The sequence below is a fragment of the Acromyrmex echinatior genome, chromosome 1 (genome assembly GCF_024713525.1).
Source record: "Acromyrmex echinatior isolate Ae372 chromosome 1, ASM2471352v2, whole genome shotgun sequence".
In the NCBI taxonomy this organism is placed as follows: Eukaryota; Metazoa; Arthropoda; class Insecta; order Hymenoptera; family Formicidae; genus Acromyrmex; species Acromyrmex echinatior.
The window spans coordinates 7,033,888-7,057,095 of record NC_141852.1 but is presented as its reverse complement, the minus strand read 5'-3'; the positions used below and the strand labels follow the sequence as shown (position 1 = coordinate 7,057,095).

The 23,208-nt window shown below is 31.3% G+C and overlaps 2 protein-coding genes and 1 long non-coding RNA gene across 3 annotated transcripts in view; 2 read left to right on the top strand and 1 right to left on the bottom strand.

Moving 5' to 3' along the window:
* The first annotated feature begins 65 nt into the window (after positions 1 to 65).
* LOC105149761 (mutS protein homolog 4) lies at positions 66 to 11,463 on the top strand. Its single transcript, XM_087414925.1, has 17 exons — positions 66 to 921; positions 1,663 to 1,801; positions 2,632 to 2,705; positions 2,762 to 2,910; positions 3,060 to 3,253; positions 3,781 to 3,902; positions 3,980 to 4,197; positions 5,740 to 5,934; positions 6,021 to 6,207; positions 6,297 to 6,436; positions 6,500 to 6,603; positions 7,373 to 7,592; positions 7,669 to 7,770; positions 8,034 to 8,147; positions 8,580 to 8,788; positions 10,249 to 10,444; positions 10,532 to 11,463. The coding sequence occupies exons 1-17, from the start codon at positions 813 to 815 to the stop codon at positions 11,390 to 11,392; spliced, it is 3,333 nt and encodes a 1,110-aa protein (XP_087271051.1). The 5' UTR covers positions 66 to 812; the 3' UTR covers positions 11,393 to 11,463.
* A 145-nt stretch (positions 11,464 to 11,608) lies between these two features.
* LOC105149760 (uncharacterized) lies at positions 11,609 to 13,699 on the top strand. The gene is made up of 2 exons (XM_087414928.1): positions 11,609 to 12,692; positions 13,575 to 13,699. The coding sequence occupies exons 1-2, from the start codon at positions 12,473 to 12,475 to the stop codon at positions 13,697 to 13,699; spliced, it is 345 nt and encodes a 114-aa protein (XP_087271054.1). The 5' UTR covers positions 11,609 to 12,472.
* Positions 13,700 to 19,512: 5,813 nt separating this feature from the next.
* The window catches only part of LOC147910904 (uncharacterized), a 30,229-nt gene continuing 26,533 nt past the window's right edge, over positions 19,513 to 23,208 (bottom strand). Inside the window, exon 4 of the long non-coding RNA XR_015547545.1 lies at positions 19,513 to 21,000. This is a non-coding gene — a long non-coding RNA (uncharacterized LOC147910904). The remainder of the gene's footprint in view (positions 21,001 to 23,208) is intronic.

Here is a 23,208-nt window from a genome sequence, read left to right as displayed (position 1 = left end):
AACATTTTTTGTATTTGAAAAAAGTTGTATCTATAATTGAAGAAGTTGCATACAGATATGCAACATTGTAAATATTGATTTTGAAATATGAATTAATAATTAATTTTAAATTCTTTAACATTCTATTATAAAAAAATGATTTGTTTATACTTGTTTATACTTTGTTTAACTTTGGAAGTAAATGGATGATGGTGTACAACACTGTATACGTATATAAATCATTGTTATAACTTTAGCTATAAAAACTTTAGCTATTACGTGGCATATATATAACATTTTTAGTAAAAGTAACAAAACAGTTTAAAGTTAAACAATGATATATACTACATTTTGAATATTTTATTTTAGGAATACTTTTACACCTAGATATTTTGCTTCGTTTCTTCTTGTTGGGAAAGATTTTTTTTTTTAAACCGCTATAAACAGACTTTTTAGTTATGAAAGAATAGTATACAAACATATTACTTAGTTATGTTGAAAAAATTAAGACTTAAAAAATATAGATATATGAATATAGACACATAAGAATTCAAATAAATAACACGGCGTTATAGGAGGTTAAACCAGGTTAAACTTCAAGCGATATTTCGAAGGATTTGATTGGCTGTATTTATCACATGATTATGAGAAGATACATTCAGGTGATTCTCGAAAGAATAAGCGACGAAAGAGTGTTGTTCTTTGCAGCTGAATTTTTTCGACCTTTGAGTTTAATACTGTACTACTACATAGAGATCTATTAAAATTTATACGGCAAGCTGCAAGATCTTTAAAATATTCTATAGAACCAGTTCGCCTCCTCGCTGAACAAAATGAATGTGATACAAGCCGCTCCGCCGAGAGGACGGCGTGCTTATGCGAGAGGCAGAATCGTTTCAATATCGAATGCGCAACGCGCCACGAATATCTTTCCGAAATATCGTAAGCATCATATCACTACTAAAAACTTAATGTACATCTCATTTCCATGATATACCGATTTACATTCAGAAAAATTAAGAGAGTATTCTTTTCACTTTAGTATTATTTATAATCACTTTTTTAGGAAATTTTTTTTTTAAATATAACAATCATAAATTTGAAATTTATTGTTACATTTATTCTTCGATATTTGAATATTTTTTACATGTATAAATTTGTTAATAAATATCAAATCGTTTATAATGTTTGAAGAAATTTGTAAAGAACATTCAAATATCGAAGAATAAATGTAACCAATTTCAAGTTTATGGCTGTTATAATAAAAAAAAAATCCTAAAAAGTGATTATAAAATGGTATTAAAAGCGAGAATATTTTAATTGAAGTAATACCCTTTTGAATTGAATTAATTTAATTAATATAAATAAGTGAAAAAGATTTTATTCAGTCAAGCGGATCTTGATGCTTAATATTTTTTTCGTAAATTAAAAAACATTTTCCAGTTCAATTAAGACAAAATGTAATTCAATTAAGAAAAATTTCAACAAAATTGTTAACGATTATCGTTACGGGAATTTACATGCTTCATTTCTAAAGGTCAATTGAGTGAGGTCCGTGATATTTATCACAATTTTTCGTCAATTTTTAAATGTCAACACATTTTTATTTTTAATCTGGCTACGTTCTCCATCTTGCCATTCGAAACTTGATTTGTCATGGATGTACTATTTCTACGGATGTAGAATTCGACTCGGGTTTTCTGAGACCACCGGCGAATTCTGGACCCGCAAATCCCAATGCAAAGACGCCAAGGCATAATCGCAGAGAAAACTACGTCTCTACGTCGTCCTATTTGCCGACCACTTCTCGCCGTAGTGTAGAGTGAGCTATAAATCTCGTGCCTATAAGTCTCTTTTTACAAAGAAGCTGATTCTACAATTTTGTCAAGGAACGCGTCAAAACTAATATTTCTTTTCTCTTGACGAATGATTTTTAACTTCTTGGTATTCTTATACACACACAATATGATTGAAGATAAATAATTATCTAAACTAATAATTATTAAGAAAAGAAATGTGTTTTATTTTAATATGTTCAGTGACAAATATATAAAAATATTATATTTTATCTTGATATTTTTAGACATTATGTTATAATTGAAGAGAGAAAAAATTACAATACAATTATAATAGAGATATCATAATATATTTGTCAATTGACATATCAAAACAAAATTTTTCTCTGTTAATTATTGGCTTTTAGAGATAATTTCATTTTTATTCTCACACAGTAAAAATATTTCGTATTTGTGATAGAAACAGACCATTCAAGTCCTAACATTTTGTGTTAAATTTTTTTCACGTATTCGAGTATTAATTTAATGTGATTATGTTATTTAAATAATTTAGAACATATGAAATGAGTTAAATTTGACATAAATTTTTCAACGGTGCCTAATACCTACTACATGATAGAAGAATAAATCGATTTATATAAAAAAGTTATATTTCTCATTAAAAAAAGGTACATATCTACATTTTTTTTCTACAGAGTCATCCTTGTATCTATGAAAAAAATAACACTATTTTTCTTTCATTTTTGCCCACACAACTCAATTATCCAAGAAACGTCCAATTTATAAAATCACCTTGTATAATCCTATTTTCCTGATATTTTTTTATTACAAAATATAATGTCTCGATATCTATTAGCTCGATTAATCCTACGAAATCGGCTACGACGCCATTCGGCACGTCCAGCAACGCGGAATCCTGCGTAGTGATTGGTGAGTGAATGTAAAATAATAAATAATGCAAATAACTTACTCTGCCTTATTCATAGCGTTAACTGCCGGCCGAGGAGATGCCAGGAACGAAGTCGGTTTGGCAGCAATAGATCTTCAATACCCATACTTGATTCTCTGTCAGATCAGCGATTGTCAAACATATGTGAATACTCTGACGAAAATCAACGTTGTCGATCCGATAGAAGTGAGCACGTTTGGATGAAGCTTTTTTAATTTTAGAAGATAAATAAATTAAATGAATTAAAGGGATCATTAATCCGATAGAAGAAATAATATTTTTCATGGGAGTTATATCCTCGTCATGCAATTTTTTTCTTTTGTTATATTTTTAAGATACTAATACCGGAAACGATGTGCGAACATCGTGGTCGTGGGAACAAATTGTACAGATCGATCAGAGAGAAATTTCATGCACTCAACATCACGCCGATTTCGCGAATACACTTCAACGAGTCCACCGGTATGGAACGCGTGCGAACTCTATGCGCCAGGGAATATTCAACCGTGGAGCTAATAGTAAAGCAAAAGTAACGCTAATCAAGATTAATTCCAATTAATTCTACATTACTCGTCTAGTTTTTTTTAACGTATAATTACTCGCGCACGCGGAATATTTTTGATATTTCAATTATGTTTTAAAATTTTCATCGTGCTCTTTGATACTTTACAATAATACATTAAATGAAATACATTAAATAAAGATTAATAATATTTTATGCAGTCTTTATAAATAAAGTTAAATGTAAAATCATTTTTAATTGTAAAAGAAATTTGCGCTGTATATAATAATGTGCAGTATAAATAGTATTTATACATTAAGCGAATTTATAAGTATCCAGGAATATCCTGGACACTCCACGCGAGTAATAAAGAGTTAATTATAAAGCGCCGATTATGTCCGCTATTCATAATAGGTTCTTATATTTAAGATGGTACAATTTTAAAGATATAAGCCAATCACAGAGCTGTATCAACATTTTAAGACATTACTTAAGATATTCTTAAGATAATAATCAACTATGAATATTGGTGCGGCTATCTGTTTCGATCGTAGGTATTACGCTTTAGCTGCTGCTGCGGCATTGCTGAAATATGTGGAGTACATTCAACATATGGTTTACGCTCCGAAATCGATGAGGATAGAGTTTCAAGGATCACCGAATACCACAATGATCGGTAAACTATTAATTCGAATCCTAGTCTCGTACGAAAACGGTGGGTGTAGGGTGATAATTGCAATTGGTATTGTGCAGATATAGAGAGTGCACGAAGTCTCGAACTGGTCGTCTCGCAGTCCAAGCAGTCCATCGTGAGTCTGCTGGGTACGATGAACCGCTGCTTGACCCCCATGGGCAGAAGACTCCTGCGCGCTTCCATTCTTCAGCCTTCGTGCGACGAGTGTTTAATCGCCTATCGACAATCTTGCGTAGCGGAATTAGTGGCAAATTATTCTCTGTGCACTAGTCTTCAGGTTGTCGCATGTGGCTTACTTAGACTGACATTTAGGGCGGTATCCGTAGTTTGTTCTTATTTTAGTTAATTTTGGTATCAATATATTTCTTTAATATATTTATACTCTTTAACCATGCCGATTATACATTATATTATAGCTATTTCAAGTATATTACTATTTTTTTCTTTTACACATTTTTTAGTTATTAGAGGAAAGGCCTCTATTTGAGATATCGAGTTCATTTTGAATAAATGCTAGATGTCTACAGGCAGAATTCAAAAAAATAATAAGGTCATTTTGAAGGGAATTTAATAAGCTTTAAGATAACGTTACATAAAATTTAATTCAAGTTCCAATTTTTTTTAAATTAAAGGAATGTAAAAAGTGAACAAATCGCAAAGTTAAAAACTGTGCTCCTAATATGAGATCTCCGAGAAATCGATAGTAAAACGCAAAGTATATCAGTATTGTAATTAAAAAAAAAAAAAACTTTATTTACTGTTTCTAAAATACAAACAAACACAGCCAGTGTGCACGAAAAATGAGCATGCGATAGATTATACCCAGAACTCGTTTTCAGGTAGTTGGAATCAAGCATCGCAGATATAAGCACTCAACGTTCATTCCGGTTGTCTTTTTTATTATTGTACAATAACATTTATACTTTAGCAACAATTTTCACTATAACATAGCAGCATGGATTATTTTATATGAGAAATACCCTATCTCATATTACATTATTTCATATTACGATTTCCACGTCTTATGATTTTACGATCATCAAATCTAACTTCTGTAATTAAACAATTCAACATATTCCGTATTTTGCTAGTACGACCTTACTCTATCACTACGTGAAGAATTTATTACCAAATATTTATTTATTAAATAGTAAACAAGGTTTAAATGCTCATCTCAATGAAACTTGAAAATGTCTAAATTCTAAAATCTTGTTTTACAATTATATATTATAGGCATAATCTAATAATGAATTTTTTCCACGAAATAGTTTTTCACCAAGAATAAATTCATGGTGGAACCAATAGATAGCGTTTATTAGTTTAGCAGAAACGCTGCTATCTCATATTAGGCGCCTATCTCATAATAGGGGGCTTTCCTCTATTAATTATTAATTATTAAATAGTACGCATAAGAAAATATTTGCGATTGCATTTATTATATAAAGATATTTATCATTCATATCTTGATATTTTAATATATTAATATTTAAAATTAGAGTACAATTCAAAGTACAATATTTCATAATCAGTAGAACTATAAACATTATTATAGACATAATTATTTTATCATGCAATTATAACTATAAATATTACGCACACGTATTACATATACTTACACATTTCTCAGTATCTTAAATACGATTTTGAAGCAGTGTACGGTAATTTCATTAACGGAATTAACTGGATGGAATTTTAAGATCGCCCATAATCAGGTTGATCTTGAACAAGATTGGAATGAATACTATATGAATGCTATAATAATTTCAACTTTTTACATTTAAACCAACAATTTTACCATATCTATAACGTCTGTTCATAGCCGGTGGTACAACGCTTGTTCGGTACGGATCGTTTATTGATGTTGGCGATTAAACCTCTGCACGTCAACGACATGCAAAATGCGGAACGAAATTTAAATTATGCGCTACTCTTAAAAAGCTGCCTGGACACCATTCCGGAATTGGAAGCGATTCTTGCGACCGGTGTTCATCCGTTCTTTGTAAAAACACGAAAGGTTTATGCTTTCTAGCAAATATTATAATGTTATCTGTTCGTGATTCATTCACGTTGATCACGCAACCAATGGTTCCATGCTTGCAGAACTTAAGAAACTCAGAATTTCAAGTTATGAAGGATAAAATTTTAACACTGATACATATGGACGCGAGATTCGTGAAGGGATGCACTTCCTTGAGTATGCAGCGGTGTTTCGCTATAAAAGCTGATATCAACCAGTTATTGGATGTCGCTCGCCAAATTTATTGCGAGTTGATCAGCGACATGAAAAGTATAAATATATTACAACAATATATTTAATACCGTATGAAACTCTAAATGACGAAAATTACTGAAAATTTTGGACTCTATTTAAATTAGATATGGTGGAACAGTTAGCTGTGAAACACAAGCTTCCATTATCCTTAGAATACAGCATAAATTTGGGTTACCATATAAATGTTGTCATACCAAGAGGTTCAAACATGACAATCTCGGACTTACCGGTGGAATTTATTCAGGTAACTTATTGCTAATCAACGCGGAACGAATAATAGCCTCTATTACTTTTCGTGATTATGCAGGCACGAAAGAACAGAAGGTCCATCACAATGACAACAACGGCGCTATTAACATTGAATAAACAATGCAAAAACGCTTGCGAGGAGATTTACATGATGAGTAACACGTAAGTTACTCTGCAAAAGCTTATATCATCATATTAACGCTTATATAGTGTACACATTGAGAGAAAAGTTTTTGGTATTTGTGTCTATGGCCGATATTCATAGGCCGTTCTTATTTTAAGATCATCTTTAAGTATATTTCTTAAGATACTAATACGACTTTCTGATTGGTTCGTGACATCTTAAAACTGTAATTAATTAAGACAGTCTTAACTATAAGAATCGATTATAAATATTGATCTATAATTACATGTTACCACAATTATTATATGCTTATTGTTACTATAATGTTAATAACTATATATATAGTTTTATTAATAAATATATACGTGCATGAAGTTACCACAAAAAAATGATTATAGTTACTATTATCATAAAAAAAGTTAAAATTACTATAATTTAATTATAATTTAAAGTCCATTTTTGAGACAATTATATTTGATATGGTAACCTCTATAATTATATAATCACAAATATCAAAAGTTTTTCTCTCAGCACGATAATTTTTTTATCCTTCACTGTATATATGATAGGTCGTTCATATTCTAAATTAATTTTTGTTAATTTTGTAAGTATACAAAAATTATTAAATGATTCTTCATATAACATCTTTAATATCTTTATAAAATTGTATATTAAAAAAAGAAAAGGATAGAACCAAGTACATACATTATTTAACCAGATGCTGTTAATATTTTAAAGAAAACGAATGTGATGGACACGAATGATCTAACTATGTGTACTAAGAATTAATCAGATAATAATTCGTAGATTGTTGACCAATTTACTGGAGGACATTCGACAACACGTCGGCTGCTTATTTCAATTAAGCGCTGATGTGGCGGAGTTGGATTTAATTTTATCGTTGGCGCAAATCAGTTCTAATCCAGAATACGTGAGACCGTCATTTGGAGCGAAATTAGAATTAATAAACTCGTTACACCCCATTATGGAATTATTTAACAGAGATCTTCCCGTGGCTAACGACGTGGTAAGTTGAACGTTAAACAACTTGTATATCTTGAGAAAATATATGATATTTTCTTATTTTATGTTGAAACTCGCAGAACGCTTCGATTACGCATAATTTTCACCTGATAACTGGACCGAATATGAGCGGCAAGTCTACGTATTTAAAGCAGATCGTTCTACTTCAAATCATGGCGCAGGTAACACAAATGATACATTTACTAATTGACTCCCTTCGCATTTGTCTTGCATCATTACATTAATTACATAAAATATTCATTATTATGTAATATGTAATAAAATTGAAATTTCTGTAAAAGAATCATTCCATCTGTAGCGTAATCACGTGTATGTATATAATATTCGACCAGATAGAATTTTTGCTTGATAAAAGCGTTTCGTAAAACTAGGTAATGAGCCGACATATCGGTATCTCGTACCCATTACTCGAATCTCATTGCAGATCGGTTCCTATGTACCGGCATCGAAAGCAACGTTCCGCGTTGCGGATCGCATACTTTGTAGGATTAGCTCTCGCGATGACGCCGAGCTCAATGCATCCGCCTACGTTCTCGAGGTGAGCGAGATATTTTATACTTTACATCAAAATATATATAGAATAAAGTGTAAAATATTTTGTAAATTATTTTAGTTCTCGATATTTTCACCTTAAGATTTTTACGCAAATTAAATAAAAGAATCATTTATGCATGAAAATTATATAATTCCATTTAAAAAATAGCATGAGCTCAAAAAATTGTTTTGTTCGAATATTAATTTTACCATTATTTGTCTCTCTTTAAACCAAACAACTTTTATTTTCGAAATATTTTTTATAAAAATCATTTCTCACTAAAGTGATCAGATACTATGACCATTCCTAACGTTACTCGACTTTAAACGTTTAACAAGAACCAGTACTTCTAATGCAAAACTGTTGACATCTAATTGTACTGATGATTTGCAGAGCGGCGATTAAACGTAATTACTGATGATTTGATTGTTTCAGATGAAGGAGGCACAATACATCCTGCAATCCGTCACGCCCAAGTCTCTCGTCATACTTGACGAGCTTTGCAGGCATACTACAGTCGAGGAGGGTTCCGCCATCGCTTGGGCGATATGCGAGAAATTATCGCTGACGACCGCATTCACGTTCGCCGCGACGCACTTTTTACATCTTACCGCACTGAGCAATATGTATCATAATGTAACATCGTATGTGAAAATCGTGCAGGAACATATTACACATATATTGATATATATATATATATATATATATATATATATATATATTAGGTGTTGGAATTAATTCGTAGCGTTTTTTAATGAAAGAATGTTATTTATTTCACATGAGCATTAAAAAATACATTAATGAAAGTACTTCCCATCACTTGTAAAACGCTACGAATTAATTCCAACACCTAATATATACAGAGTGATTTTAACATATTTCATCACTCATCATGAACAGGTAGAGCGAATCGAACTGAGTCGAAAAGTCCTGTACCATTTTGCAATTTTCGCAATAGTTAACAAAATATTAATTACTGAAAATTGCCAAATATTGGTCTTGAATTTTTTACTCAAATACTATCAACTTTATAGAAAAGCTGCAAGAGACAAAAATCATTTATTTTCTTCTCATAAAGTTCTGAAAATTTTTTCAGAATTTTTTAATATCGTATTTTCTCATGTTGGTAAAAATAAGAAAATGCAGTACTAAAAAGTTGATAAAAAATTCTGAAAAAATTTGTAGAGTTCTATGAGAAGAAAATAAATGATTTTTGTCTCTTGCAGTTTTTCTATAAAATTGATTTGAGTAAAAAATTATTAAAGATCAATTTGGCAATTTTTAATAATTAATTTCTCGTTAACTATTGCGTAAATTGCAAAATGGTAGATGACTTTTTGACTCAATTCGATTCACTTTATCTGCTCATGACGAAATATGTTAAAATCATCCTGTATATATATAGGGTGTCTCAGAATAACCACCAAATATTTGTGCTGGTAGAACGGACTAAACTGAGTCGAAAAGTCCTGTTCCCATTTTGCAATTTTCGTAATAATCAAGATATTAATTACTAAAAATCGACGAATATTAGACTTCAATAATTTTTTACTTAATTTTATTTGATTTTCTTATCACAGAGCTCTAAGAATTTTTTCAAATTTTTTATCAACTATTTAGTTCTGCATTTAGTTTCTTATATAGAGGGTGAATCAGAGTCGTTGAATTTTTTACCCTATGAAAAGATTATCGACTTCATACCTAATTGAATTATAACGTGTGCAATCAATTATTTTCTCATAGGATAAAAAGCTGGTTCAACGACTCCGATTCATCCTGTATGTATTGGCAACTATTTTGACCAACATGAGAAAATGTGATACTAAAAAATTCTGAAAAAAATTCTTAACACTCTATGAGAAGAAAATTAACAATTTTTGTCATTTGCTGTTTTTCAGTAAAGTTGATAGTATTTGAGTAAAAAGTTATTCAAGGCCAATATTTAGCAATTTGTAATAATTAATACCTTGTTAATTATTGCGAAAATTGCAAAATAGTATTTCTTCGAGACAGTTTAGTTCACTCTATCAGCACATGAAATATTTGGTGATTATTCTGGACTACTCTATAATAGAAATAAGATATTTCTATTATTGCCTTTCAGCCATTGTTTCGAGACGAAAACTGCGGAGTCGGAAGAATCGAACGATCTGCATCTAATATATACTCACAAATTGAATCCCGGAAGAGGACCTACAGATCACTATGGGATCGCTCTAGCGGAAGTATCCTCTCTACCAAAATGTGTTACAATTAAAGCGCGAGAATACGCGTCCCAACAATCCGTCAATATACAAAATGTGAGTCTATAAATAAAATATAAATGTTCATGAAATTACTGAACACATGTGATTATTAAACATTATTCGAATATTTTACTTTTTTAGAATAATTTTCGATCCATCACGACTTCTCCATCATGGGAAAAATCATGTTACAATGCAATCGTTCAGCTACGCGCACTATTGGAAAATAATCGTTTCACTTTCGCAAATATAATAAGTATCATGAAACAATTGGATCTAAGCAAGCAAACGAAAAGAGCTGCGCAAGTTCAAGTAAAATCCCCCAACGTCGTGCAGGAATGTAGAGAACAAGAGAAATGTGAAGAAGAAAAAAATCTTGTTGTTGCGTCGAATAATAATTTGACGAGGACAGAAGACGTCGTATCCTTGTTACCAGTACCGATGAATAAAGATGAACAAAAGGTGATTGAAAACAAAGTCCAAGATGAGCCGATGGAAATCATTGAAAATGACAATCGGAAGGCAGACGAGTCGATACATGACGTTATACTAAATCAAAAGGCACTTTCATTGCCAGAGACAGTCAATAGAAGTCCATCGATCGCTAATCCAGACTTTTCTTTACTGAACGATCCGCGATTTTACGTTTGCACGTCGTTCACGGCGAGCACTCCAAAAATAACATTGCAATTTTGTGAAGCAAATCTAGGATCGAGTTTTACTGCAAATTCATCGGTAGCGGCTTCTCCATCCTTTAACGCTTCTCAATCGATCGAATATCACGATTATTGCTTATCCGAGGGAGAATTTGACATCACTCTACCGTCTCAATCAACCCCGAGTGATATAGCGAAGATGACTGCGCGGTCGAAAGAGGCGAAGATTTTTCGACAAATCGAGGGCGGTGACTTTAACGAAGACAGTTTCTTCAATGATACACAAACAACATTAAAATTGAATCTTTCTATGGATAATGATGACGTGATGATGTTACCAATGTAAATAAACATGTTTTATTATATCGTTGCGTTGAAAAGTGACACAAATAAAAGTTTTCGAAATAATGAAAGGAATCAATTCTACAGAATTATTATTATTAATAGTATAATAGTATTATAATAAGAGTATTATTATTATTATTATTAATAGTATTATACTTTTGTAGAAAACCGTGTCAAAATGAATAGCTTTTCCGTAAAAATTTTATTTTTTAAATCTTGAATGGGACAATGTTTTAACCCTTCAATGAAATCGAGGTTGGATATGATCTCATGGCTTCCTCAGTCAAATCGTTTTTGTTTTACTGCAATTATTGAAAGTTAAAATTGTATTTTTTCATCTATAAATAAACATTCATCTATAAATAAAAAAAGGAAAAAGAAGTTTTATGTTATTATTTATTACTTTTTTTACCCATTTTGTATATTGATGAAAAATAAAGCTTTTATCATCCTACAGATATCTTTAGGCTGTCTCTGTGATATAATTTAGACTTTTCTGGTGTATGTACTGCAATTTTATTATAGTGTACATTTTATTCCTTATCAGAGTTGTGATACTTGTCCATGTAAGCAATGTGTTAACAAATGTCGTTTTTCCATAAAAATATATTAGATTTAATAACGATTTTCTTTCATTATTTAAAAAATGCTTATTTTTTATTTAATCTTCTATTAAAAATATATTAATTTATGTGTGTATACGGCAGAAAATAAACAAAAATTCATCAATCCGTCAATTAATTAATATCTTTATTACCGTTCATGCGGTAAAGATTAATTAATTAACGATCTATTTAACGTTTTATTTATTCTCTTATCATACCTGTAGAAAACATGCTGCATTGCCGCCAAATTCACATTATCAAACGGCGAACATATGAGAGTGAGACGAAGACCTCATAACGAAATTGACAGGTCCATTTTCGAGGAGATACATATAAAAATTACAAAATCGAGTAGCTTCACGACGTAATGAAGACGAAAGGACGATAATGATCTTCGTACGGTCGACAGTTATTTTCAATATCGCAAAATCAAAATATAAAGGTTAAACTACAGGGAACGAGACTTTCACGCGAGAATGTCTACTGACCTGCTACCGGAATCAGTGAACTTGTTTCTTGACGACTTCGAGACCAGTCTCTGCCTGCCCATTCTCGTGGTTATGGTGCTCTGCACTGCTCAATTTGTATTTAATCACGTCTTCGGTATCGGATACACGATCTATCAGAACGTAAAGAAGCCAGCGATGAAGGAGAAAGAGGAGCAGGATAAAATTAATATAATGGAAAAATTTAAAGGTCTCAAGCATATAATATTCTATGTGCCTCTCAAAATAGCATATAATATATAATGATATAATTACATATTCAAAATCTACAAAGAATAGACAAAATAATATGAAAAAATATACTATCTACTTGTTTTATTAATAGAAGTTGGCTTACCGTTAATTACAGATTCTATCCTTGTTGGAATAGAGTCACACATGCTTAAATAATATATAGCAATTGCTAATATAGTGCAATATATCATATCATTCTTTTAGCAGAACATCTTCTAATTGTTTAAAAGTCTTAAAAGATATTAGAAGAAAAAATGTGTTTCTGCTCTTCAATGTATGAATAATATTTAAATTAGGCATTGGTCAGGAAAAATGTTTTGGAGAACAGAAAGGCAATTTTGAAAAATAGAAAATTTCCTCTTCCAATATCATTTATTGCCTTCAATATCATTTATTACCTCCATCATTTACATATAAGCAATTGAAAGATATTCTACTAAAAGAATAATACAACATTCCATTGAAAACTATTCAAGCATTGAGTGGTTATTCCACAACAAGCATGTGTATGAAAATATGTATCAAATATGTATCAAATATGTAGGTCAACTTATTGATAAATAAGTGATATAATAAACAGTTTATTTCTCCCAGGTGTTTATATCATTTTGTTTATCCCACTTTGTTTCTGGTTCGTTAAGTTCTCGTGAATATTTAACAATTCCATAAGAGTTATGTGTAAAGTTGAATGAAAAATATCACATTTAAACGGCATTCTATTCCAAATAATTATAACTTTAAGAGATCAAAGTATTATCACTGTCACAATAATTCACAAAATTTTTATATAACGTAGGCGTTCATTGATTAACACAAATCCCTGTTATAAATCCGCCAGGAATGCTGACCACTCTAGGTATCAAAAAACCCGATGTAGTAACTACGAATCCACGTAGAAATCCAGGTTGCAATATTCAATCTCGTGAGGACGAATGGGATTACTGTGAAGAGGATACTGAATGAGATAACAGAATGTTCCTGTATATGTCATTACAAGTACAATATAAAGCGTATAGTAAACAAATAAAAGTGTCTTAAACAATCTTTTCCTCATTTTTGTCGTACAATCAATTTCAAATATTTACGTGGAATAACTTGAGGATATAAAAAGAGATACTCACGTTAAGATCTAATAATCGATTCGTTCACGATCATTATTGATAAGAGGAAACAATCTAACGTGGATTAGCCGATATTTTTATGCTGCATATCTTCGTCTTCGATAAGCGTCGTCTAAGGTTCAAGTTTTAAAGCGCGTGGTGGAACGTGGAAGTGGGGAAGAGGAGACTGGTCGAAGACACGAGACTGGGTCAAGGCTAACAGCTCGAAGCTCTGTTAGCTTCCACGTATATCGCAAATGAAGCTTAATTAAGTCCACTTAAAAGTAACGACCAAATGCGAAAATTGTCGGGCTATTGTTCATCGGGGAACACTTTTGACACTTCGCTGTCTCAGTCTTGCTCTTCGGAAGAACTGTCAGCGAGTTGAATCTCAGATTGATTGTTTCCACATCGAAAACTGGAAAAAAACTACTACAGCGTACGCTACACTATTTCTACATTCATTCATGTCTGAACTTTCCTAGACGATGCCAATCTGAGACGAGGCCAACGCCTAGCGATCTCGATGTTTTGCACCGCCGCGCCGAGTGGCCTTGTAATTACAATTGGATATGCGAAAACGTCACGTGTGAAATATCACTCTGTTGTTGAAAAACGATTTGGTACGCATTCGCGCACAACGTCCTCGAGAAATTGTGTTTACACGATCGATTACTATTATTGCCCACGATTTACATAGTTAACAATGAACTATGTATTCGGATAAATGTTTCGTTACATTATGCGTGTGTGCGTAAAATTGCGTAGACTGGTAATTCTTGGGTCTTTTCTTTCGAGCATGCATATTATATTTGTACAACTAACTTTCTAACGGATCGAGGAAGGAGGACATTTGCCATTTTGCCAATAAGTCTTTTGACAATATGTTTTCTTAACATACTTCAAGATACTTTTCCAAGCAACTACAGACAAAAGTGCGAAAATTAAAGAAAGCAACATCGTCATGTAAAAATATATTATAACTTTGATCAATTAGGAAAAGTTAAGTAATTTAACTTAAGTGCAAGAAGAACAAGTGATAGGAAAAAATACTAAATATATGTATATATTACAATTTTTTAAAAAATATTATTATATATCTTTCTTTATATTTAATTTTTAAAAATGTATGTGCATAAACACACTATAATTTTTATCTCTTCTTTTTACACTATTTCTTATATGTGCATAGTATTTTATGTTATTTATCTTATATATATATATATAAGAGTGCCGAAAATTTTTTCCAATCGCTTTTATGTAGATAGAGTAGACTAAACTGAATCGAAAAGTCCTTTACTATTTTGCAATTTTCGCAATAGTTAACAAGATATTAATTACTAAAAATTGCTAAATATTGGTCTTGAATAATTTTTTACTCAAATACTATTAACTCTATAGAAAAGCTGCAAGAGACAAAAATCATTTATTTTCTTCTCATAAAGAATTTTTTCAGAATTTTTTCAAAATTTTTTAATATCGTATTTTTTTATGATAAAAATAAGAAAATGCAGTACTAAAAAGTTGATAAAAAATTTCAAAAAAATTCTTAGAGTTCTATGAGAAGAAAATAAATGATTTTTGTCTCTTGCAGTTTTTTTTTAAATTGATAGTATTTGAGTAAAAAATTATTCAAGACCAATATTTGGCAATTTTATTTATTTTTTTTATTAGTAATTAATTGGCAAAAACTTTCGGGACACACACACACCCACACACACACACACACACACACACACACACACACACACACACACACACGCACGCACGCACAATATTTATATATCCAAGTCTATAAAAAAAATATAAAATTCTACCTAGAGGAAATAACATGCATTCCGCTGCTTGACGCGCAATACTCGTATCGACGATCAATATTTCTTTCGAAGGACGCCTGCTTAAAACGTCCAATTGAATTAGATTAAAAATTAGATATAGTCCAATTGCTTTTTTAGTTCGTAAATCAGGTTCTTATCTGATATATCTGATAAATTCTCTTTTCTTGTTCTTCTCTTTACATCGCATTGAAAGGTAAGTCGTTTATCATTAAAAAAATAATTCTTTCTTTGATTCATTATCAGATTATATTACGATATTTTATTTGAAAATAGACCATCAGAAAAAATATTATTAACAAAATTGTAATAACATAAATAACTTTAATTATTTTTATGCAAAAATTAGTATATTTTACGTTATTATTACCATTTTGTAACATTTTTTTAACGGTATTTTTAGTTCAATATAAAATCCACTGGTACATCTAACGACTGTACTTAAGATGGTCCTAAATAAAAGATTCAACTATAAATATCACTCTTAGTATCCTGTATATATATCCTCACATATTCTAGTCAATATAATGTACGTACAACGATGATTATTATATTACGACCTTTGACTTATACATATATTTACGTTACTACATACAGGCGTATCACAGAAATTTCTCTACAAAATACGAGATTCAAAACTAAAGACATACAACTCGCGGCTAGGATAACAATTGCAAATTTTTCGTTCGTCTATATGCATCACGCCTGGATGTGCCACACCTTGTATTCATACCTCCGAGATCTCCTGCAGTGCATTAATTCGTGCGAAAGTTAAACGTTAAAATACTCAGCCGCGCGAAAAGTGTTCTTCTCGCCGAGCGTTGGAGAGAAGAGACGAACACTCCTTGCAACCGTGAAGAAAGTCGAACCATATAACCGACGATGCGTGGGAGGGCATTAGTTACGAAGCAACGGCAAACAAGTCGACAAGTAGTACCGTTATTCACGTGATTTACGACGGCAGTGATCTATACAAGCCGCGGGAAGAGAGGAGGAGGAGGGAAGAAAAAATGCGTCGCGCCTTCCCTTTAAATTCATACCGTGAAATTAAATCCAATTTGAATCATTTTTAATCATTTCTATGGATCGTCACTGCTGCTACTTGTACACATCATTAATTTGATTAAAACAAAGTTAAACAATTTGAGTCACACAAATTTAGTTTATTATTTACACTAAGAAAAAATGTACTAAATTTTAACAAATATTTGTTTGAATAATGATAGAATATTCACTAAATATAAACGTACCTATATTTATTTGGTAAGAACCATTAATTCAATTTAACTATATCTTTTTATTCTGCAAATATTTATTTTCCATAAATCAACGTTATATTACTATTATTCAAAGAATTCTTTATTAAAATTTAGTACATTTTTCTCTCGGTGTAAATGCACGTAAACAAATATTTGATTAAATTAATTGATGATTGGAATTCTGAAAAAAAATGAACGATCCAGAATTCGTTAAGTCTACTAGAATTCTATTCTAAATTTAACCAGAATTCTGAGTTATTCATTTTCCATTAGAATCTCAGTTAATTCAACCAATCATCATTTCTCTCCGAGTGTACACATTAATAAATATAAATACTGTTTATTTTAAAACTAATCACGGAAATGAATCGGATTTACATTTTGACACACGGAAGTTAAAACTAAGAAAATATCATCATTAATTTGATTAAAACAAAGTTAAACAATTTGAGTCACACAAATTTAGTTTATTATTTACACTAAGAAAAAATGTATTAAATTTTAACAAATATTTGTTTGAATAATGATAGAATATTCACTAAATATAAACGTACCTATATTTATTTGGTAAGAACCATTAATTCAATTTAACTATATCTTTTTATTCTGCAAATATTTATTTTCCATAAATCAACGTTATATTACTATTATTCAAAGAATTCTTTATTAAAATTTAGTACATTTTTCTCTCGGTGTAAATGCACGTAAACAAATATTTGATTAAATTAATTGATGATTGGAATTCTGAAAAAAAATGAACGATCCAGAATTCGTTAAGTCTACTAGAATTCTATTCTAAATTTAACCAGAATTCTGAGTTATTCATTTTCCATTAGAATCTCAGTTAATTCAACCAACCATCATTTCTCTCCGAGTGTACACATTAATAAATATAAATACTGTTTATTTTAAAACTAATCACGGAAATGAATCGATTTACATTTTGACACACGGAAGTTAAAACTAAGAAAATATCATCATTAATTTGATTAAAACAAAGTTAAACAATTTGAGTCACACAAATTTAGTTTATTATTTACACTAAGAAAAAATGTATTAAATTTTAACAAATATTTGTTTGAATAATGATAGAATATTCACTAAATATAAACGTACCTATATTTATTTGGTAAGAACTATTAATTCAATTTAACTATATCTTTTTATTCTGCAAATATTTATTTTCCATAAATCAACGTTATATTACTATTATTCAAAGAATTCTTTATTAAAATTTAGTACATTTTTCTCTCGGTGTAAATGCACGTAAACAAATATTTGATTAAATTAATTGATGATTGGAATTCTGAAAAAAAATGAACGATCCAGAATTCGTTAAGTCTACTAGAATTCTATTCTAAATTTAACCAGAATTCTGAGTTATTCATTTTCCATTAGAATCTCAGTTAATTCAACCAATCAAAAAGATGAACGATCCAGAATTCGTTAAGTCTCCTTAGAATTCTATTCTAAATTTAACCAGAATTCTGAGTTATTCATTTTCCATTAGAATCTCAGTTAATTCAACCAATCATTTCTCTCCGAGTGTACACATTAATAAATATAAATACTGTATTTTAAAACTAATCACGGAAATGAATCGGATTTACATTTTGACACACGGAAGTTATAATAAAACTAAGAAAATATCATTTAAAAATATCATTCAAGAGCTTGCGTTGCCATTACTCCTTTGAAATCCAACGCGTCCAGATACGATTATAGCGCGTGGCTGACCACGCAACACCGGACGGACGCGGATAGTCGCGGCGATCGTTACGATCTGTGAAAGCGAGCCATGCCATATCGTACAATCGATGGGAGCGTTTATATGCGTGACGGCGTACAGAGAGAATGTGTGTACGCTTGCTTGCTTACTTACTTACTTACTTACGCCGTATATAATGTAACGTATGCAAAGCGTAGGGGCGAGTAATTTATGCGCCGTACGTGTTTACGAAGCGCGTACGTGCGATCGCGTTGTCGCGAATGCGAGATCGTAACTGTTAGACGAGAGGAAGTTTATGTAGAGGCCCTTGAGAGAGGTAGACGATGATCTTTCGGGCCGCTCCTCTCGCAAATGTTTATTTCTTTGCGAATTAATAATAATAATAATAATAGATAAGCCACTGGCGCGATAGTTCGATGCCTCGCTCGACGTCTTCATTTAAGTGTATAAATATCTATACTGATACATTAACTCTCTGAAGCCGATAGTGGGTCTTAAACGATTCCTAGATGATCAATATTATTGAATAATATTTGATATTGCAATATTATTGATTGACTGGAAGCCATATTGAGAATGCAAACTGTTTCTTTTGAATTGTTTAAAGGCATCAATATTCTACAAAATAATTGTATAGTATTGAATGTCTAGTGGTCGTTTTATTCAATTTATCGACTCAATTATACAGTAAGAGAAAAGTATTTGATATTTGTGATTACAATGATAAAATAATATGTAATAAATTGGAAATAAAGGTTCTAAACGATTCGTTGTGTAGCTATTGTGGTCTTTTAAGACACTTTGTATTAAAAAATAATTATGATCGAGAGCTCGATTTAGTTATTATACTAAATTTTTTTTCTTCCAATGTAGTGCTTTTAATTAACATAAATTAAATAATTTTTACGATCGCAGCGACAGTTAATTCTGTTAAATTGTTCAATCATCATTCATCGTATCCGTCATCTTCTCCGTTATGCAACGATAAGTTACGAGACTTATTATATCTTCGATTTCGCAGAAAACCCTACCGGTCTATGTTGAGACAGGCATGATACTGTCGCATAATTCCACAAATCGGGTCAGGTCAAGCCGTAATGTAACAAGAACGTTCTTGAGAGGCTTCAAATTCTTAATATGTAAGCGCCTATAAGCGCCTATAAGTTTTCGAGTCACCCGATCCACGGTAATGCCTTATCTATAATGCCGACATCTTGCCTCTTCTTGCTCGCGTCACGTCACGTCGGCTTCGCTCACTTCACAGAGAAGAAGTGCAAAAATGTTATCTCAATCAGGCGCGGACGTGAGCTAAGATATCTGCTTTTTTCCTTCGGTGTCACCAGTCAATTAACTTTCAAACGCAGTATAACCGACGCTGGGTTCGATAATGATACATTGAGGAAGTATGAATTACACCTCGCCAACATCAATGGATTTCACCAGGCGGTCATTGACCTGAACTGACGACGGAGTGGCTGTTGTCAGTCCGATTGTTCGATTATGTTTGACAAATACTAAACGGTCCTCTCCTTCCTGTACTCAGATGACCGCGGTTTCTCACGTAACGAACATTACACATTGTTAGATGTCAAAGGAGCAATGGTAGACCAATCCTTCGAGTTAAATATTTTGTCGTTTTTAACTTTCATATATGTTAAAATCAATTAATTTCCTTGTTAATAGTTTCGAAGCAAATATCGTTCATATTATATAACGCATTTAATAAATAATAAATTAAATTTGAGTTAAATTTAATGGAGTTTAATAAAATAAAATAATACAATTTATTTAATAAATTTATTAAAGTTAAGTTAAATTTTTTTGAGTTAAATTGTTTAACTCCATTGTTTCAAATTAACGGTATATTGGATGGGAATAGTATCTATAGAAAAGATTAAAAAGAACTCAAATTGGGTACAATATGAATTTAATAGTGCATGTCGCGGTCTTTATCATCGCAAGTGATAATCGGGATAATCCTCTTTGTGCCACCGATCCGATTTTGATATGCACATGTATTATACTTAATCTGTTATGAATAAGTACTGGAATAAAAATGTTGCGCAAACGAGGATTTAGCAATCGATGAAGACCTTCATGGCCGATCTCAACGTCTTGCGAAGAACGTGATAACGTTACGTAAGAAATTTAGCCAAGATTATTTAACATAATACGTAATGACTTTTATTAGTTCCTGTTTAAATCTTGTGTAATTCCATTTTCAAAAGTCCTTACTTGTTTTGAATATTCTACATATAAGGGGGAGTTAAAGGGATGATATATTACAAAAGTAATTGGCTGTAAACTTCTCGGGAAGAGTTATCAGATGATTTTTATATCTCTGCAACAATAAAATAAAATTCACTCACGTAGTTGTTTTTACTGTGGCTATTTCTTCCTATTCTTTTTTAAAAAATATTGAACTCTATATATAATAATTCCAAATAATTATAATTTATATTTTTTTATTTTTTATTGATATATATACACGCACGCATGCACACACACACACACACACACACACACGCACGCACGCACGCATACGCATGCACACATTAATGAAAAATAAATAAATAAAAATTATGATTATTAATTACACACACACACACACACATACACACACACAACACACACACACATACACACACACACATATATACGCGCGCGCGCGCATCGGTCGATTCCAATGCGTTGTTCTACATTAAAAATAATTTGCTTTATCTTTATACATATTTTTATTAATATTACTGAACATTTACTTACAATAAATAAATATATTTTTTCAATGAGAAAAATGATATAGTTAAATCAAATCAATGATTCTTGTACCAAAAATAAATTACGTATATTGCATTTAGAACTAACAAAATATTTACATTTAGTAAATATTTAATTAGTACTATTTACATAAATATTTAATAAAATTTACATTTTTTTTTTTTTTAGTATAGCTAATGTGATTATGCTCGAATATTTATTATACCGAAGGCACTGTTGAAAGTGTGGATTACGCGCGAAGGACGATCTTGACAAATATAATATCCACTACAATCGAAAGGCTATTCGCGTCGTGACGTCTAACACTATGTTACACATTGTATATTTAAATCCGCGTAATATGATCGAAGTGATTTGCGGGGGAAAGAAGCACAAGATTCCGTGACTGAAATGTTAATCTCTTCACGATAGCGAAAATAACTTTATTAACAACGAGACGATGTGTACACTGTGTGTACTTCGAATTTAGTATTCGTATCAAATTATAATCAACGTGTTGTATATTCCAAGAAGGTTTCCCTAAAGATTACGTAAATATACGAGTCTGACGAAACACGTAGTACAATTTATGGTACTACAGAAAAGGTAACAACGTGTTGAGTAATAAACTGTTAGCATTCGATTGCTAAGTATTACTATTAAGACACAGAATAAGTATTAGTGTATATCCGAAATACACGATATATATTATGTATGTTAGTGTTTAGTTCTTTACTCCTTATGAATATAGATGACACATAAATGTCTAGATGTGATAAATATTCATATATCTTCATTATAAAGAGATATATTTCTGAGAAAACGCCTGTTTAGCGGATGTTTATACACTGTAACTGTATACATTAACAAGACGCACTGACCATCCGCAACTATTCGTTACTTTATAATTATTATCAATACAATTTTTTTCAATACAAGATAATTCAGTTCCGTTTCTTCATAATCGATAGCTTATCGCGTTACCAATGTAAATTATATGTTGCAAGTACTCTAAAATTAACTGCAACGTTTTTCTCGTAGGAGTAAAAAGTTTTGATGTGTCACTGAAACATTTTTATGCGAATTAAAACAATCTCTATACGGTTGCCGCTTGGCATTGCAGTGGCTGCAAATAGCCATTACAACGCTGGCATAATTCCCGGTTTAACCGTATAATCGTTATAAATATCCGCTCTGCAAAGTCCTCCTTCCCCGCCGCCAGGTTACAATAAACCAGTGTATGCCCTGAGAATCTCGTGACCCGTATTAAACTTTGATCATTTTTGCCGTCATTGATGCTCGCATAAATATATCGTACTTGCGTGCGAAGAAACTTTCACGAAATTAAGCCATTGTAAATTGTGTCATGCATTTAATAGTTGATAGTATCAGAGAAACCTGTTGTGTTCTTCATTTTCGTACAATGACACCTGAGAGCGGAATTTTATTTCTTAACTTGCGCCAACAAACCGTGACAGCGATAAAGTTGGAAAATAACAGAGCGTAAAAATATTTTTTTAAAAACAATAAAAATATTAAATAACGTTGTTTGCGTACTTTGCGCGGTGACTCATTCGACTTATTGTAAAACTGTTCATTTGTAAAACTACTTTTTTACGGAAATGTAAATACATGCGCGATAAAACTGGTTCTTCTACGTAATGAGAAAAATGTTCCGCGTAAATGCTTTATTCTTGCTGGAATTAATCTGTAGCAACAGAAAGACGATATTGTTGTAGAATTTCTGTTGAAATCAGGACCGTCACAAGAAAATATGCACATTGACAAGGGG

Coding starts and splice junctions, on each gene's coding strand:
- LOC105149761 (XM_087414925.1), top strand. CDS start 813: ATGAATGTGATACAAGCCGCTCCGCCGAGAGGACGGCGTGCTTATGCG. Junction 5,935..6,020: donor TCTTTGTAAAAACACGAAAG/GTTTATGCTTTC, acceptor CCATGCTTGCAG/AACTTAAGAAACTCAGAATT. Junction 7,771..8,033: donor TACTTCAAATCATGGCGCAG/GTAACACAAATG, acceptor ATCTCATTGCAG/ATCGGTTCCTATGTACCGGC.
- LOC105149760 (XM_087414928.1), top strand. CDS start 12,473: ATGTCTACTGACCTGCTACCGGAATCAGTGAACTTGTTTCTTGACGAC. Junction 12,693..13,574: donor TATAATGGAAAAATTTAAAG/GTCTCAAGCATA, acceptor TAAATCCGCCAG/GAATGCTGACCACTCTAGGT.